General features: G+C 38.8%; 1 protein-coding gene across 1 annotated transcript in view; it reads right to left on the bottom strand.

Annotated features, from left to right (window-relative positions):
* The window catches only part of POLR3A (RNA polymerase III subunit A), a 33,424-nt gene extending 15,570 nt beyond the window's left edge, over positions 1-17,854 (bottom strand). Inside the window, exons 1-19 of the mRNA XM_009087495.4 lie at positions 17,243-17,854; positions 15,889-16,024; positions 15,218-15,355; positions 14,571-14,742; positions 13,205-13,359; positions 12,019-12,258; positions 10,972-11,134; positions 10,639-10,775; positions 10,072-10,175; positions 9,244-9,385; positions 8,611-8,751; positions 7,346-7,415; positions 6,550-6,677; positions 5,947-6,085; positions 5,186-5,350; positions 4,740-4,912; positions 4,017-4,128; positions 2,609-2,727; positions 1,167-1,304 (exon numbers count right to left, since the gene is read on the bottom strand). Coding sequence (XP_009085743.1) covers positions 1,167-1,304; positions 2,609-2,727; positions 4,017-4,128; positions 4,740-4,912; positions 5,186-5,350; positions 5,947-6,085; positions 6,550-6,677; positions 7,346-7,415; positions 8,611-8,751; positions 9,244-9,385; positions 10,072-10,175; positions 10,639-10,775; positions 10,972-11,134; positions 12,019-12,258; positions 13,205-13,359; positions 14,571-14,742; positions 15,218-15,355; positions 15,889-16,024; positions 17,243-17,286 — 2,616 coding nt within the window. The 5' untranslated portion in view covers positions 17,287-17,854. The remainder of the gene's footprint in view (positions 1-1,166; positions 1,305-2,608; positions 2,728-4,016; positions 4,129-4,739; positions 4,913-5,185; positions 5,351-5,946; positions 6,086-6,549; positions 6,678-7,345; positions 7,416-8,610; positions 8,752-9,243; positions 9,386-10,071; positions 10,176-10,638; positions 10,776-10,971; positions 11,135-12,018; positions 12,259-13,204; positions 13,360-14,570; positions 14,743-15,217; positions 15,356-15,888; positions 16,025-17,242) is intronic.
* Positions 17,855-17,858: the final 4 nt, after the last annotated feature.

Here is a 17,858-nt window from a genome sequence, read left to right as displayed (position 1 = left end):
TCAACAAAATTTCATGCAACAACACAATACTCCACATTTAGAATTCCATTGTATAGAAAAGCTAATGACTTAAGGCTAAGCTGCAAAAACCTATTGTAGTTTGAGGGATTTATTTGGGTGGATTTTTTGACATAACACTCATTCTTCCAAGCATATTTATTTTTCAAGGGATACAATACTTTTTGTATATGAAAGCAGAACCACTCAACAATTGTTTTCCCTGAGCAAAGGGGTCACCTGCTAAAGCCATTCTTCTATCAACATTACCTGCTTCTCCTATATTAACTCCTTTTATTGTGAAATCTCTTAACTACCATATTCCTTTGCATTCCCAAAAAGAAAGCATACTACGAAACATTTTAGGTTAAAAACATTTTTACTTGAAAGATGGACCCCATTGTTCCATAAAAGCAAATTAGATCACCTAAACTAGACCACAAATTGGTATTGTTTTCTCACTGGTAAGAAAAAAAGTAACATAAAAAAAATGCCAAGATTATTCCCTTAATTTTGGAGACAAACGGCCTAATTAGTCATCCACCCCAAAAGGTGGGTTTTTTCTGTCTTTGTACAATTACTTGTATATCTTGGGATGTGCTCCCAGCCCCAAATTATCTTGGCTTTTCTACTGTCTGTTATACTGGGAAAAAGGTTATCATGTAAATACTACTTAAATGTTGGAACAGGAATCTTCAGACTGCACATAACAGCAAAAAGCTTTTAGGAAGGACATTTATTTACAGCCAAAGACACAAAAATCTTAAAGAACCAGTCTAAGCCTATTTAGCCAAGGTGCCTCTCATCTAGAGAGAGCAGACACTGAAAGGGAGCTTTAGCTGCATTTCTGTCATCACTCACATCAGGTTTAGGAACACACTAGTCAAAAAAGTAGTCCTCAACAATTGCACAGAACAAGGACTTTACCCCTATTCAGGAGGAAACAGCTTAATACAAGCATGTTATTGTACCACAGGCTGAGGTCTCATTTACAAGCTCCCCATCTCCTGGAGAACAGACCAAGCCATGTGTTTCACAGTATAAATTACTCTGTTACATTGAAAACACACAAGGTTTGCACTCCTCCCCGATCCATCACCTTGACTTGCACATGAGAAATATCCACATCTTTCAAGAGTGATAAAACCCTCAGTCCTGCTGACAGTTACCTGCATATACCCAGTTTCAGCTGTTTTTACAGCTGTATCAACCAGACCTTCTCGACCAGCCATTGTGTGGAAAAAAAATTCAGTGGGAGTCAACCCAGAATAGAAGCTGTTCGCAACAAAGCCTTTTGCTGCAGGGAGCTGCAGGGAAGAGTGTGAAATACACAGTTAAAATGCAATGAATGTTCTGTATGTTACAGACAAACATGGTGCATTGTCATCGGAATGCTTTCTGAAAGTTAGCCAACACCCCCACCAACACAGGATATTGACCTCAGGTCTGCTTAGCTCTCAAGTTCCATATTTGTATTTTACATATGAATTGAGGTTTCAGAAATCCTTGCCTAGTTATTCTAAACAAATTTACCAGAGTTTCTCCTTCCTCCTACAAAGCTTGTCACATTTCCAGCTATTCCTTCCCAACACTACACCAACACTTCCATTAAACTTGCACAAATTGAAACTGCAATTAAGAATGCTCATTTTGCTATAGTAGTGCAAAGGTATTTGCTGGAGTCTTAGGAAGCCAGGAAAAAGACAGCTGGAGACATGTATACAATTAATTTTTTTGAATGGTTTGCCCTTACCCCTGAGGAAAGTTCTTGCCAATGAAATTTACGCAGGCATCCCTTCAAGTCAAAAATCACTTTTTATTGTTATTTAACAACAGGTAATACTTTCTAAATCAGGAAAAAAGCTAGAACTACATTTTATCTTCTCCCCTAAACCATTAAGTATTGTTTCTTTTTCTATTTATTCAGTATATTACAGAACTCAGAAGTTGAAATTTCAACATTTAGTCAGATGTGTAAGTGTCATAGCTACCATCTGATGACTAACACAAAAACTAGACTATAGGCTCATACCTAGAACCTTTGCTAGTGTTCATTAGATTTCAAATAGCACTTTAATTCACTCAATATAATTCAGTGAGATTAGTTTAGAGTCATTATTGCTTCATGTAGGACCGAAACTTGAAACACCATGGTAAACCCATGGTACCTATACTGGTGGAAAAACAGAAAAACCAGAATGATTTATCTGGCATGTTCTCACCTGTTTATAAAGACACCAACACACATTCAGCAGTTTTCCTGGAAAGTATTAGTGTAGTCAAATGTAACACCAGTGAAAAACTTTTAACTAATTATTTTTAGGAGTTTCAAGAGAACCAAAATCGTATAATCACCTCACTTTAATTTTACAAAATTAGAAAGGTCAAAGCAAGGCTTAGTTGTAAAAAGTCAAGCTAACTAAGCATCCTACAGCAATTCAGAACACTGTTTTTAACTCCCAAATCACACAAAACATTTTACATTGACCATGTATGATCCTTTTCCTTCAGCATATCATGACAACATGTTTCATCATGCAGTCTCCTCAAAAAGGCTTAAGGAAACTTGTTTCACTTTCCTTTACAGACTGTTGTAAACACCCAGAATTACCTTAGAATGCTTCTCAAAGTGAGGCAAGGACCTGTTCTCAAACCCATCAGGAACCCGGGACCCACTGATAGCCTGCTGTCCTACACAAGCAATCATCTGGGATATGTTAATGAAGGAGCCTGAAAAGACATAGGAAAAGAAAGCCCTCACTCACAAATCAGGAATATACTGCTTCCCTGATGAGTTGCCTTGACTTCCATGAAGGTGAATTATTTAGCTTCCTAACTGCTCAGCAAAACAGAAGTGCAAGAGTTAGAGAAGCTTTTCTGTTACTCGTCCTGTTAAGTTCAGCATTTAGGCAAAGGCTGGCACTTAAGTCTATGGTACAGCCAAAAATTTTTCTTTTTTTTTCCTTTGAGTCATAGACATTCATGCCATTAATTGGCTCCTGTCCTTATATTATCCTGGGTTGTATCATGGATTGTTTTTCACACAGCCCATGATCCTAACCTACGTATTTTGCTTCACAATTTCTTCAATAAACATACTTCAACAATACTTTTCATGAAGGGTTCAGTGTCTACCAGGACTCCTAGAACAAATTAAGTCCAAAAGAATTAAGTCACTAACTCAGAAGCCTTATATGCTGAATATGTTTGCAAACAATACCTCCCCAACACCCCACAAAAATTATACACTTAATATATTCTTTGTCTTAGATTTCAGTATTTCTTTAGAACACAACAATTCTACAACTTTCCACAATTTATTAGACAGCCAAAAAAGGCAAAAGTGACTTCTTCAAATTCTTAAAGGAGACAAACTCACACAGGAATTTGAGACCTTATAGCACCTTCCAGTACCTAAAGAGGGGCTACAAGAAAGACAGAGAGGGACTTTGTGCAAGGGCATGTAGTGACAGAACAGGAGAAATTACTTTTAACTGTCAGAGGGCAATGAAGGTGAATGAATGAACTCTTTCTAATGAAGGTGGTGAGGCACTGGAACAGGTTGCTCAGAGAAGCTGTGGATGCCCCATCCTGGTTTGGTAGAAGGTGCCCAACCCACACCATGGGGGATGGAACTAGATGATCTTTAAGGTCCCTTCCAAATAATTTCATGATTCTATGAAATGTTAGTTCCAATTCTGAATGTATCATTTACTGCTGATTTTTCCATGTGATATAAATACTTGAAGAAGAAACACAACTGAAAACTTTTTACTGATTAAAGCTTAAGAACAACAAGATGTTTTGCAACTTGTACTAAAAATCAAGACACAAGAATATCAGAACATCTGCTTGATTTGAACTAACCATACCCAACCTGTACTTACTGAACTACTTGAAACATCTATGACATGAACTTGCACAACTGACAGTATAAAACAAGCTATACAGATGGAACAAATAAGTTTCACATAACTGAAGGAGTGAGCAACCTACATGCCAAGTTCAGCTGTCCCTACCTTTAGAACCACAGAGAGCCATGATCAGGGGACTGTTACTCTTGTCCAGTTCTCTGAGACAGGCACTGCCAGCATGATCTCTGATAACAGACAGTTCTTTAAGGATTAAAGCCTGAAATAGAGTATTTCAGAGGTTCAGAATTTGCTAAAAAACACTTACACAAATAGAACTCTATCACTCCCAGCAACACCTTCATTAGTAAAAGGGAATTCAAACACAGTGAAGACAAAGAAACTCAGTTGTTGCTTCAGCTAAAACAATTTTAAATTTCAGCTTGCCTAACTTCCAGTTTGCTGAAGAAAATGTCTTTGTTGGGATAAGGCAGGGGGTATCCAAGAACACGACAATCTCTTATCAGCATCCAAAACATCAGCTAAATTGGGCATTGCACTAAGCTCTAAGTCACACTGTGCTGCATGGAAGACAACCACGAAAATCTTGATCAATGTAATCAACCCCATTTCAATTACCTGTGCAATTTTATTCTCTTGTATCACCCCAATACACCCTGGAGAATTTCAGCTGTTCTGTGTTAAGCTAACATTTTTAGATGCATACAAACATCTGAAGCCTGTACAGACTCAGTTCAAGCTACATGCCTAGGGACTGTATTGGCTTGCATTCTTAGGTTTCAGAAGACAACTGTAGACTTTGCAATGTACAAGAATATATTTGTGAAGCCTCTACTCCAAATGGATAGTGAATTGAATTGAAAATTTTACCTCTAGTGTCTCTTCAGCAGTACAACCAGGCTGCTGCTGTAGCTTGCCAGTGTTCAGAGCTTCAATATACTCATCACATTTCTTATAGCCAGCATTCAGGAGCTCATACTTAGCTTTTAGCAGGCCCTGCCCAGGGGTTACATCACCAATTCCAATTGAAAAGCCACGATTAGCTATTATTAAAAAGAAAATAAATTTTGATAGTTCAATCTCATATAGAGAAAACAAATTAAACCCAGGAAATATAACTGGGAACTTTCAATTTTGCCCCCCATCATGTGACCATCACAAGCACTTGATAACCACAATAGCAATTGTTTCACTGTCTCCCGCCTTCAAAAGAATCTTATTTTTTAAAAAAGCACAGCAGGTCACATTTGAAGCAAAAATCTTGCTTGGTCTCTATTTCTGCACTAAAGTACTATTTTACAAGGAAATGTACTTACAAAGATAGACTGGAGCAAGTCTGGCCAGACGTGACATGGCATCTGCAGCTTCCACCTGGCCCCAGTCTCTCAGCAAGATGTAGAAGATGTTGTTCTTGGATCCTGACCCCAGTGTTCCTTTGTCCATACTGCCACTCATTAACTCGCTGTTTTGAATTGTAACATCTAGAAATGAAAAGGAAAAAAGAATCCACCAGCTTTCTAAAACATTCACTACCCACTAGTAATCACTTAGAGAATTTTTAAATAAAAGCTTTGTCCATGCTCAGTATTTTCCATGTGAATTTAGGTATCATCATTAAATTAATTCTAAGAAAAGTCTTCCTCATCTCCTACAGCCTTTTCAACCATGGTGCTTTGCATTCCATTTGCCACTGACATCCCTAACTGGAAGGACATGGATGGTTTGATACCCTAGGGATTTATCTTCCCTGCATATTCTAGCTCTTTACAGTGCTTGACTGCTAATCCCTACATTAGTACCCCCATCAAGAGACTACATTTTTTCACTTGTCCTCTGAACAACCACTTCCTAAGCTTTGCTTTCCTCTCTCTCACCTTCAAACACTAAGTTCACATCATGACAAACTTTTGTTTTAGTTTAAGAAAAAAGACTTCTACTCTTGAGAAAAACAGCAAGATTTTATTTTTCGTTTCAAGAACACCTACATAAAGTACAGCTTCAGTGCCTACAGTAAGCTCAGTAATTTCTATGATTTCTTTGAAGATTTCCAAAACATGGCTTTAGAAGTGTCACTCACAAGAATCATTGTAGCACAGGTCCTCCCCTCTGCCACAATACTGTTTGCCCTTGGTTCGCAGGTTGGCTTTTACAGGACAATCATCACTGGGTTTGAGAATGAGGCTGAAAACCTGTTTTCCTGTCCAGAGTGTTACAGGCTGAAAGAAACAGAAGGAGAAGAATAAAGGTTACAAGTTTATTCTACAACTACAGAAAAAGAGCAAGCAAGAATTTTATCGTAAAATAGCTCGATATACAAAACATGCCTACAGAGAATCATACTTGTAGAAATGCACAGTTGCATTCCTTTGAAAAACATCCTCTTTCATAGAGTTGAACCTCCCGGGTGCTGAATGGTATCCTTGACAACAGGGTATGTGCATGCACTTAGAGAAACGTGCACTACTGCTCCCTCTTACTGTCACGCTCCCCTTTCTGACTAGAAATGGCAAAAACCCTCAAAGACACTGTTGTCATTTCACTTCTGAAAGAGGTTGCGACATTCATAATTACTTCTTTATAAAGTATCTTTGATTTAAAATTTTAGGAGTTTAAAGACTCATGTAACATTGTTATGGGTCAAGAACACACAGAGTAAGATGGAAAAAATAATTTGACACACCTTCAGAATTGCTGGGGGTGGAAGACGAACTTTGATCTTTTCATCCTTGCCAACCAGGATAGATGCAATAATTTGACAGGCTTTGGCTCGATCAAAAAAGGTATCTTTTAATGTAAGAAGATAAGCACCTGGAATGAAAAAAGTATTATGACAGACTAAATTTAGATTTAATTTAAAAGCCATTGCATACTCAGTGTTAATTATTTCATTCTAATAGGAATCAGCTATGCAAAACAACAAAAGTTTAGACAGCTTTAGTTGTAAATACTTTCCAGAATTTCAATTGCTCCACATTAAACGTCTAAAAATTAGGAACAGTATTTCTATAACCTACTCTCTTGATCTCAGACTCTATTTCATAAAGTGAAATAAGACCTCAGAATTTATTTTTGTACACTTTTCTTCCTTATGTTTATTGAACATTTCCTTAAGAATTAAAGACATTGAAGGCACATACTGTAGGTTAAAGCTAATAGTGAGTGAAATCAAGTCCTCTACCATAATCATAAGCAGTTTACACTGTCTATTGAATGCAGACAAAGATCTCAAACACTCATATGCAGAAAAACACAGCAAAATACAATCAAAGGTAGTAATAACTGCAGTTATAAAGGTAAACATCAGAAATTACTCTGAGGGTATCATTAGCTTTCAGGAAAACAAGGGCTTATTTAATAATGTCACTTTGACTTGTTAAAGGAGGAAGCTTTTAATTAATGTAGAAAAATTCTGAAAAAAAGTGATTCTGAGGGAACAATTGTTAGAACACATAGCCCTGAAATAAGCTCATACACACCTGTGAGGAAATCTTGAATAGCAGCAATAAGAGGCTCTCCATTTCTAGGTGTTACCAAGTTTGCTTTAGTCTGCATGACAAAAAAAGATATGAATTTGAAGGCACTGATATTCCCTTAGCTATTCAAAATGGAAATTACCATTTAAGACATGTACTTTATGGTGAAACGGTCAAAGCTTATTCTGAACTGAATTACAGCTTTCTTCGAAAAGATGGAAAAAAGTAGTCAGAAGTTTCAGTTTCATTTCCATCCATGCAAATCTACTGACAGCTAAGGAATAGTATGAGGAAAGTTACTGGAACGGACATATTCTGTTTCCAAAGCAGAAGCGGCAAACAACTTAATGTGTTTTAGTAGGACAGGGAAGGGAAGACAAGCTAGGCACGAGAATGGGGGAAAGGACAAGAAGTGTTACATTCACTACAGGGATCAACTGGAATACTGCAAGTTGTGTATTCCCTCCTGATGGGTAACGATCAAGCCAGCTCAAGGCCCATGATCTTATGTTTTACTCAAACTACTGCTCCAGTTAATCACTCCCACCCATGGAGCAGTTTTGCCTGAACCCATTCCCACATAGACCTGAATCACACACTGGGGGTGTTCCTCTTCAGCTCACAAGGCAGTTCAGTGAGCTCCAACAGGCTGCAGCCAGCAATTGTATGGGTACACCTGAAGTAGGAGTAGCATTTGCTAACCTAAAGGAGCAATGGATTGGTAAAACCCTCATCTTTGTGCTACTGACTGACACCACAGATCAAAGCTTGTAACCATGAGATCCTTATTTACCTTCCCTCCCTTCTCATTTTTTGATCCTGCTCTATGAGCCCACTCTCTCTGGCCTTCTCTGTGAAGCTGCATTCACCAGTAAAAGCCCAGTATCACCACCTCATTTCCAGCTGGTCCATCTATCTGCAACTGCCAGGCTGTTAGACCAGAAGCAAATGATGGATCTGCTGGTAAGAGAGCCACCCTGGACTGGTAGCCATCTCTAAGGACAGTCAGGCAGAAGCATACTGATGACATCCACCTACATTGCATTTTCCCCAGATGTTAAACCTAAAGCTGTTACATTACCAGAGTGTAACAGACCTAATTTATTATGAAGTGGTTTTTGCAGAGTTTTCAGGCAGCTTCAAAGTTGTAAATTACTCACACCCAGAAATCTCAATAGTATTTCGGATTTCACATGCAGGTTAAAAACTAAAGGACACAGCCCATCTATCACCAGCAAAATCCGAACACGAGCATTTTATTTACCCACCCCCATTAAAACAAGCGCTTCTGCTTTTGCTTCTTCTGTCTGAGGAAGGTGAAGGTTCATCTCATCTCCATCAAAGTCTGCATTGTACGGTGTACAGACACATTCATTGAACCTGAATGTCCTATGAGGTTTTACTCTAGCCTGAAAAAGGAAAAAAAAATAAAATTATGTGCACACAGTCAAACATGGCTAAAAAAAAGCCATGCTCAAGTGCTTCCTTTTTATATTACAAACATGAATCAAAATTTCTGATTATGGGATTTAACTCAATGGGAACTGACAGGAATTGTATTCACATTATATTATAGAAATATGGCTAATAATTTTCATTATGAAATATTTATAAAAAGCACACATGCTTTGCAGAGATCACATCAACTCCACAAAAATGAAGTGCTCACATGAGAAGAGATAGCAAGGTCAATTATGGCTCTTGGAAGAAGTGTGCATACAGCATCCTCCCTGGATACACATCAATTCCCATGCACAGGCACAACTGCACTGCATTCATCCTTGCTCCACACACTGTTTCAGCAGGAGCTGTTTATTTTTGCTTGTGCAAGAGAAACACCATAAAGGCCATGTACTTGGTATTGCAGGCTGCACTGTCTGTGCCAGCATGTGTGCACTCACAATGTGGGCCATGATGCTCAGCTTGTGCAGAGAGGGCTGCCGGTTGAACAGGACGATGTCACCATCTATCAGATGTCGCTCCACAATGTCACCGAACTTCAGCTCCTGGGCCATCTTCTCTCGGTTCCCGTATTTCAAAAATCTTCATAGGAAGAGAGAACAATGCAGTCAAGAAGATACACAGACACAAAACAGAAAGACTACTACAAATTAATTCTGTGTTTATAATGCCAACTTTTCCATTAAATGCTGGAGTATTTGTATTGCAATAACTAGAAGACAAAACTGGCATGGACTGAACATCAGTCACTGCTATTTTAAGCAATAAATGTATTTTGACATTAGTGACAAAGCTACGGTGATCAAACATTAAGTAAGAAAAAGGTCCGTTTGTAAAAGCACAGAATATATTTCAGTTGTATGAGAGAATAGGAAGTTTCACTCATGTATTACCCCTCCTTCCTACATATAACTGACTTTAGATTAGCTCTCAAATGAAAAAAGCCAGTATGATTTACCCAAAACCACCTGTTTTCACTTGCGTCTGTACTACATCCTCAACTTAACTAAGACTCAGCCATAAAAGAATATAAATCTAACTGCAGTTCAACATCATTAGTATGTGCACTTTAGTTTAAATGCAAGAGAGTATTTTAAAAACTCATACACTAAACCTCAGAACATAAAGACCATTCTTTTTCTACTGCCCTTTATGAAAGATGCTAAAAATAAATTTTAATCCCTGCAGATATAACTGCCTTCACATACCAACAAGAACAAGTTGATGGGGAGAAATAAAAAGTGAATCATTACAGATAAGCATGATACCTTTTCATTTGGGTGTGCCTTTGTTGTATAAAGTTTGCTCCAGGATGAACATCAGGACCATTACAGACAAGTTTCCTCATAAAATTAATATTTGCTTTGTTCACCTGTTGCATAAAGACTTCAATCAGAAACAAGCAGAACATGTTTCACGATCTTGTTTTTACTGGTGGCTTTTGTATTCTCAAATTTTAGGCTCAAATGACAATCCCCTTACACAGCCTCCAGCTGCTGAGGGAAACTTGCAGGAAAGAACAGAGGAGAAAAACATCAGCCTATCTCAACCACTCCTTTATACAAATCTATGAATGAACTGAAAAAATATGAAGAAAAACTCTTAGTTCTAGAGATGTCCCTCCTTACACCACATCTTGTCAGCACTTACCTATATCCAATACTATGGATCTTTATTTGCCAGCAGCAAGAGAACTGGCAAAGCATCAATGAATAGCATTTCAAACATAATGCAATACATTCACTCCCTTTTAGAGTGAGTAAAGAAACAACACTGAGGTCTGACTTGGGAAAAAAAAAAAGGAATAGAAAAAGTTTGAGTCCTACACTACTTACCTTTTCAGGAAAGGTCAATATTTTAGCAACATGAATAGGTACTGCTACTTCATCTATTCTTAAGTTAGGATCAGGTGAAATGACTGTTCTGCCAGAAAAATCCACTCTCTTTCCAGACAGATTGCCTCTAAATCGACCTAACAAAGCAAAACAGTTAAAACTCTTTAGATAAAAATAGTTTTCAAAATGTTATGTGTTAAGACAGTTCATTAGAACATCTTTTAAGATACAGCACTGAGGTCCAACACAGCAGTAGCAGAAGGAGACTTGGCAATAGCAATGTTTGTGGTTCAATTATAAAAAAAATAATTAAAAGCAATTTTTTAGACAAACCTTGCTTTCCCTTAAGTCTCTGAACAAAACCTCTGGTCCATTTTTTAGGTGCCATGTTGAGGGGTATGCCAGAGAGCTCACTATTAATGTACAGAGCACACTGCAGCTGAAGAAAATCCCAGTCTTCCATAATCATCTGTGTTTTGGCTCCTGATATCCTATGCTAAACAAAATAGTAATCCAATTCAGAAAATAAAGATAACATATACTCTTAACAGAAAAATTCTTGGCTAGTTTAATTTAACACTTCCTTTGCAAATAATATCAAGAATACTTTGTGAGATGATGCATATTACAATAGCATAAGGCACATCACAAGGGAATCCCGCAAAAAAAATCTTTTGACTAATATGGGCTCTGAATAAATGCTCACAAAATTAGGTATTTCTTTAAATTACATTTTTTCCCCTATCCACTTAAGCTAATACAACCTAACTGACAGGAAAATCAGTAGTTAATAGTTTTTCAGTCATGGAAGAATTAGTACTCAATTCATTTTGTCTGCCTGACAAAGGAACAGTTTTGTAAAGTGTGAAAAGTATTATTCTGGTAGAAGTGCTCTTCTAAGCAAATTATAAAATGTCAAATCATCTTTTAGTCTCAATTTGATGGCTATGCTAAATGAAACCTTATTTCTCAACATCAGACAGTAGAATAAATAAAGCACAGACATGTAAAAAAAGAGGAAAAGGCCTACAAGAAAAAAAACACCAACACAAATCAATTGCTGTAATATTTTCATTGTAAGTGTGCAAAAAGTGTGACAGTCGTGGGAGAAGGAAAAAAAAAAGAAAAAAATTGAAAAAAAGAGTTAACAGACCAGAACTGAAATGAAAAATTTCCCCTAAGAATCCCAGCAGACCTTCAGCAGGTCCTACACTGCAAGCAGACAGTTCCATCTGAAATAACCTACTCCGATCTTTCAGAAAAATGCCCAACAACATAGAAATACAGCACCAGACTGTAAGCACTAAACCCACGTGCTATATTCAATCCCACACAAATCTTTCTGAAGGCAACAGTCTCAGAGGATGAAGGATGACTCACCTTTTTTATCACATCATTGAGGAAAATGATCTCTGTCAGTTTCATTGTCAAATCATCCTCATTGGTGCCAGACTTCAAATCGCTCACCACAGAGGGTCTGATACACAGTGGAGGCACCAGGAGTCGTGTGAGGATCAAGTCTGAAGGTTTACCTGCTTGTGGGTTCATTAGAAGTAGAGGGATGTCTTCTACTGGGATTCTTTTAAAGAGGTTCAATACTACCAAAGGATTCAAGTTTTCCTACAAAATCCATTGGAAAAATGGGGAGAAGAAGCCATCACGTAAAGTTTCAATGCCTCCCTCCCCCCCCTTATTTTACTCATGTTCAGAAAGAGCCTTTTTAAAATGCAAATAGATAACTATTCATGCAAACAAAACTATGGTTTGGTTTATCTATTCTGAACCAATGCTTTTAGCATCTCAAATGTTAACTTGGTATATATTCTTTCCTTCCATTTTTTTTCCTGTATATGCAAGTTTACTTCCTAGTATGCTGTTCTCTTGTCTCAAGAGTTAATGGAGAGTATTTCATTGTCAATAGAGAAAGCAACTGAATTAACATCCTACAACAAACCTTCAGCACATTGTATTCACTTTATTAGTAAAAAGTCACATGATTACAGTACTGCCTAGATTATTTTTCAAAACTTAATTTCTTGTCTTAGTACAGCTACTGCTGTGTTCACTACCTCTTCTAAGTATGTACCTGGAGATCTTTGCAGCTTCCTAAGAGCAGAAGGAAACAAAACTGCATACCAAGAAAAGCTAACAAAACAAAAAGTTAGCAAATTAGGTCTGCTCTTTCTCAGCATTAAGAACTCCTGAAGAAAACAATTTGTGTATTGGAATTAATACTGGAATTGCAGTGAACCTATACATATATATACAGAAACTTTATATGGACCTGTGTCTCTTCTTCCTGGTCTAGTTTATAGAAGCACAACACATTAAGAATATCCCTTTCTTCACAGGCAGGTAATGGCATACCAGAACACGCTACTATACTAAATTTCTCATTTTAGCAAAGTTAACATTATTGCACTGGATACAAACATTCTTCATGTATCTTCTGCTACACAAAATTCTTGGATCATCATAAGACTTGAGCTGATACATTGCAAGCCTTTAAAGAGTTTTATTTCATGTTCAAAAAATAGCAAAAAACGTAGGTTATATTAAAATTCACCTGAGCTCTTCCCAGTAAGGGTTCTACTTCTTTGTTATATTCAATGGCAGTTTCAAAGGACTGGAGGAAAGTCGATACTACTGGATCTACAACTTTCTTATTTGTCTTGTACTTTTCATGTATTATCTTCAACAAACCACACTTCTTCACAGTTCCTGCAAGGAGTTAAATATGGATTGCCTTGGGATTTTATTTCAAAATAACAAAAACACAAAACACCACCAAAGCTTAAGTTACAGCTCCAAAATACGGTAAACCTTCAATGAACATAAGAACAAATTAAAACTTTATCAGCTTCATTTACCAGCTTCCTAAACTCACAGAACAACAAAAGGACAATCAAGTCATACCTTTTTATATGGATGGCTTGGTGTACCTACATGAGGTGCAGCCTCTGAGGCTGAAAGTAGGTGGTTTAGCACACACCTTTAATTCAGCTTCACCTCATTCACAGCAGATATTTCTAAAGTAGAAGTTCCCACACTAAAAACAGGACTAAGAAGTGCCATTTAAGTATCCTACCAGTATCTTCTGAAGTTATTTCAGAGGTGAATTATAAGAACGATATGATAAATATTTTCACGTCATGCAGGTAACATGATTGGTGAAACTTCCACAGACAAGTCCAAATGCTCAACTTGTTTTACTGAAGTTTTCTGACCCATCATGTAACTTTTCTAAATGCCTATTGTTTATGCCCCCTTTGTGTAGACAGGGCGTGTACGATAAAGCAGCTCTCATTGTATTGAGTTGTTGTACATTTCAACAAAGAACCCACAATTTTCATGAGTTAAAAGTTTTAAGTTATGGATTAACCATCTACTATGAATCTACAACAGATGAAGTTCTTACACAGCAGTAATGTGTGATCAGTGCAAGTGAAAAAAAACAAGACCTATTTTGAGAACCAGATATGAACTCTTACAAAAATACTCTGCCCTGAAGAAGGAATAATCTTAAGAAAGATAATTTAATTCAGTGATGAAAAATTATGTTCACTCAAAATTACAAATGCTATCAATGCTTCTATGTGAATGTACTGAGACTGCCAATAGCTCCCAGTATTTTTAAAAACACATTAAAAAGGGTTTTTTTATCATTATTCAAGTATCAAACGTTGGTTACTACCATGAAACAGGAAATACTACAAACAACTAGGAAAATGTCAGTATCCACACAAATGAGAGGTGAACAAGCACGTGTCTGGCCCTAAAAATGCAATTACCTCTTTCTTAATGAAGGCCAGAGAGAACACCCATTAGCTGTGCAATGAATGAGCATATTCAAGATTTGGATCCTATCAGAGCCATCAATGTGAAAACCATCAGAGCAGATAACTTCACAAACCACTCATGTCGATACTCACCATTAAAGGCCCCACAGTAAGGACAAGTGTTTTTCTTTCTGCACTTCTCAGACACTTTCTTTTTTAGCCCTCTCTTCTGAAGATATGTAAGGCCAGGTCGTTTTAGGTAATCTAAAAACTGCTTTTTCTCTTCCACTGACAACATGATGCAGCAACAGGTTTTGCAGATCATCTTAAAGGTAAACATGCATAAACACAGCTGTTTAAGAGACACACTCACAGATATAATCTCTTGAACTACAGCCTAAGTTCTTCAACACAGTGTATTTTTTTAAATAAGATACCACTGTCTTGATTGAAAGACCAAACCACATACTGGAATACATATTAAAAAGTACATGAGAAAAATACAGTCCATGAGACAATTTTTTAGCTAAACTCTGCAGGGCCTTAGAGATTTGATTTATTTGGATGCTCTGAAAGGCAAATTATACTGCATATATTTAACTCAAACTGCAAAAAAAATAATAGATCATTTTTTTCAGTCTGAGATTACATAGAACAGCACTAAGACTGGTCTTCAAATACACGTATTTCACAAAAGAAAATGTACACGAAGACGGATTAATAATGCAGCCTTATTTTGGCCTTCTTACTTACTTTCAAGCTTAGACTAGAAACTGACAACAAATCAGGATCATGTTTACCTGTAAGATGCCTATCACAGCTTTGAAGTACCCGACGTGAAAGCATGGTAGTTCTAAGTCAATGTACCCATAATGCCCTAAACAGTCAGCCAGACTTTTCCCACAGGTTTCACAGGGACGATCTTTTTCACTGGTTCCCTTTGGGAGAAAGGGAACACACATACAGAGAAAAAAGTTAACTGTAATTGATGGGATAGATACAAAATACAACAAAATATAACAGTTTATAAGCTAGTCAGGAATCTTAGTAGCAGAGCCACTCCTTTTCCCCAGCATAAGAAGCACTTCAATAGCATTACAGTCACTCTGACCCTTAAGAAAAATGTTTTTTACACACAGCCCCTGCTGACACCAACGACCTGGACTCAAGCAGCTCTTGCAAATGATTTACATACCATTAATCTACACTGTGGCATTTTGCTGACACATGTCTCTGGGTGTCCCAGCAGTCTGGCAGAAAAGTACTTACTTCCTGCCTCAAGAGAATGCATTCCTGCCCACCAAAAGTGTGAAAAAAGTAACTGGTACTGCAGCTAATAGTCCATGAAATTCAAGTAAAGACTCATTTGAACTTACTTCGGACAAAGAGTACATGTCAGTGACCCCACTTTTTTTTAACCACTTCAGCAATCCTCCAGAAAGAATTCAGAAAACAAAGGAAAAGTTCTCACCATGCGATGGTCCAGCACTCCATACTGCAGTGGTGAGTGATGGTTGTCCTGACTATACAAATTCTTGCTGACCACTTGAATGTGGGCTTGCTGACGCATCTCTTCTGGAGATTTCATGCCAAAACAGATGTGGCTTCTAGGACAGGAAATTTCAGATTTACGTATGGGCATATATATATATATAGATGTATGTATGTGTATATATACATATTCAAAACCACTTATAATGACAAGCACACCTACATGCAAGTATCACAGAACTAACTGGGTTGAAAAAGACCTTGGAGATCACTGAACTCAACCTATGACGAATGTCATGGTTTGACTTTGGTGTAATGTTAGTGTTTTTATGAAAATATTTTCTCTCTAGTATTTGTTGTGAGATGAGATCAAAAATAGAGTAAAGTAGGTTTTAGCTTAGGAATAAAAGGGGAAAAACTTTATTAATTAAAACTATAAAGAGAAACACACAGAACTCAGAATGGAAACTTCTTAAAGACTTTTTTTTTTTTTTACTAAATTTCTAATACATTTACTCTTCAGATCATTCACTTTCAGTTTATTACTACTCTTAGATAATCTTAGATAATAAACTTTTACTTTATTAAAGAGAGAAGAGAGAGGAGACCCCACGTTGTCAATTAGATCATGGCACTGAGTGCCACATACGAGCTTTCCTTAAACACCTCCTGAGATGGTGAGTCTGTTACCTCCTAGGGCAGACCATTCAATGCCTAACCATCCCCTCTGTGAAGAAGTTCTGCCCGATGTCCAAGCTAAACCTTCCCCATTGCAACTGAAGTCTGTGCCCTCTCATTCAGTTACAGGTTGCCGAGAAGAAAGCAATTCCTAGCTGGCTACAGCCTCCTTTCAGGTGGTTTTAGAAGAGTGGTAAGGTCTCCCCTGAGCCTCCTCTCCACCAAGCTGAACACCCCAGCTTCCTCAGACACCCCCCTTAGGGGTGGTGTTCCTTTAGCTGCTTCGTTGCCCTTCTCAGGACCCCAAAGCACTCGAAAACAATGCAGAAGTGGCTAGGTTGATTCATAATATGGCTGAAACAGGTTCTTGACAGGTAATTATGAAAAATAAAGGCGCTTTACGGTGATTTGGTGTTTTTTATCTGAAGTATTTATCGACCTTCCTGGGCACGCCCACAGCTGGACACAGGCACAGCCATCCGTGCGGAAGAAGCCAGCCTGTGCTCACGCTCCTAGGAGCGGAGCAGCCGTGCCATGAGCTGTCCACCGCGGCCCGCCACGCCGACACTCTGCCACCTCCGGCTACAGCGGTCCTGTCCCCCGCAATTCTGCTGCTCCCCGCCTCAGCCCGAGGGCACCGCACGACCCCCACTCACATTTTCTTGGCCACATCGGTCTCCCTGAACTGCTCCTTCACCATCGCGGCGGCGGCGGCGCGGCGGGGCCCGCACGGCTGCACGCGGGGCCTGGGCGGTCAGCGCGGCCTCCGCTCGTAGCGCCCTCTGCCGGCACCGCCGCGTAGGGGGAGCCTCCACGGAGGGAGCCTCCACAGGCTCTGCGGCACGCTGCTCCCGTGCGCGCTCAGCCCTCGGCGAAGAAACCCCTACTTGTGTTCAAGGGGAGCTTCGCGAGCAACGCCTGCCCACCGCCCCTTGGCTTATTACCCAGTACCACGAAGCCAAACCCAGCTCCGTTCTCTGACACGCCCCCTTGTCTATGCACATAAATAAGGCTTCCTCTCGGTCATCTCTTTCCAAGGCTGAAGAGGCCCAACTCCCGGAGCCCCAAACTCCTCAGCGAGGCTATGCCGCCACGTTCAGTCCGTGGCTCAGCGTGCCCCCACAGCAGCTCTGGGTCACCAGCGGCAGCACACCCAGGGCGCGCGAGCCCGCAGCAGAAGGAAACACACGGCGAGGCTAAGCTCGGCTGAGACCGAAGCCCGGCGCCCATAAAAACAAGCCTTGCCACAACGGCCTCTGCAGTGGGTTTTAC

This window comes from Serinus canaria, chromosome 6 (assembly GCF_022539315.1).
Source record: "Serinus canaria isolate serCan28SL12 chromosome 6, serCan2020, whole genome shotgun sequence".
Taxonomy (NCBI): domain Eukaryota; kingdom Metazoa; phylum Chordata; class Aves; order Passeriformes; family Fringillidae; genus Serinus; species Serinus canaria.
Note: the sequence above shows the minus strand (reverse complement) of the source record. Positions and strands in the feature narration are given on the sequence as shown.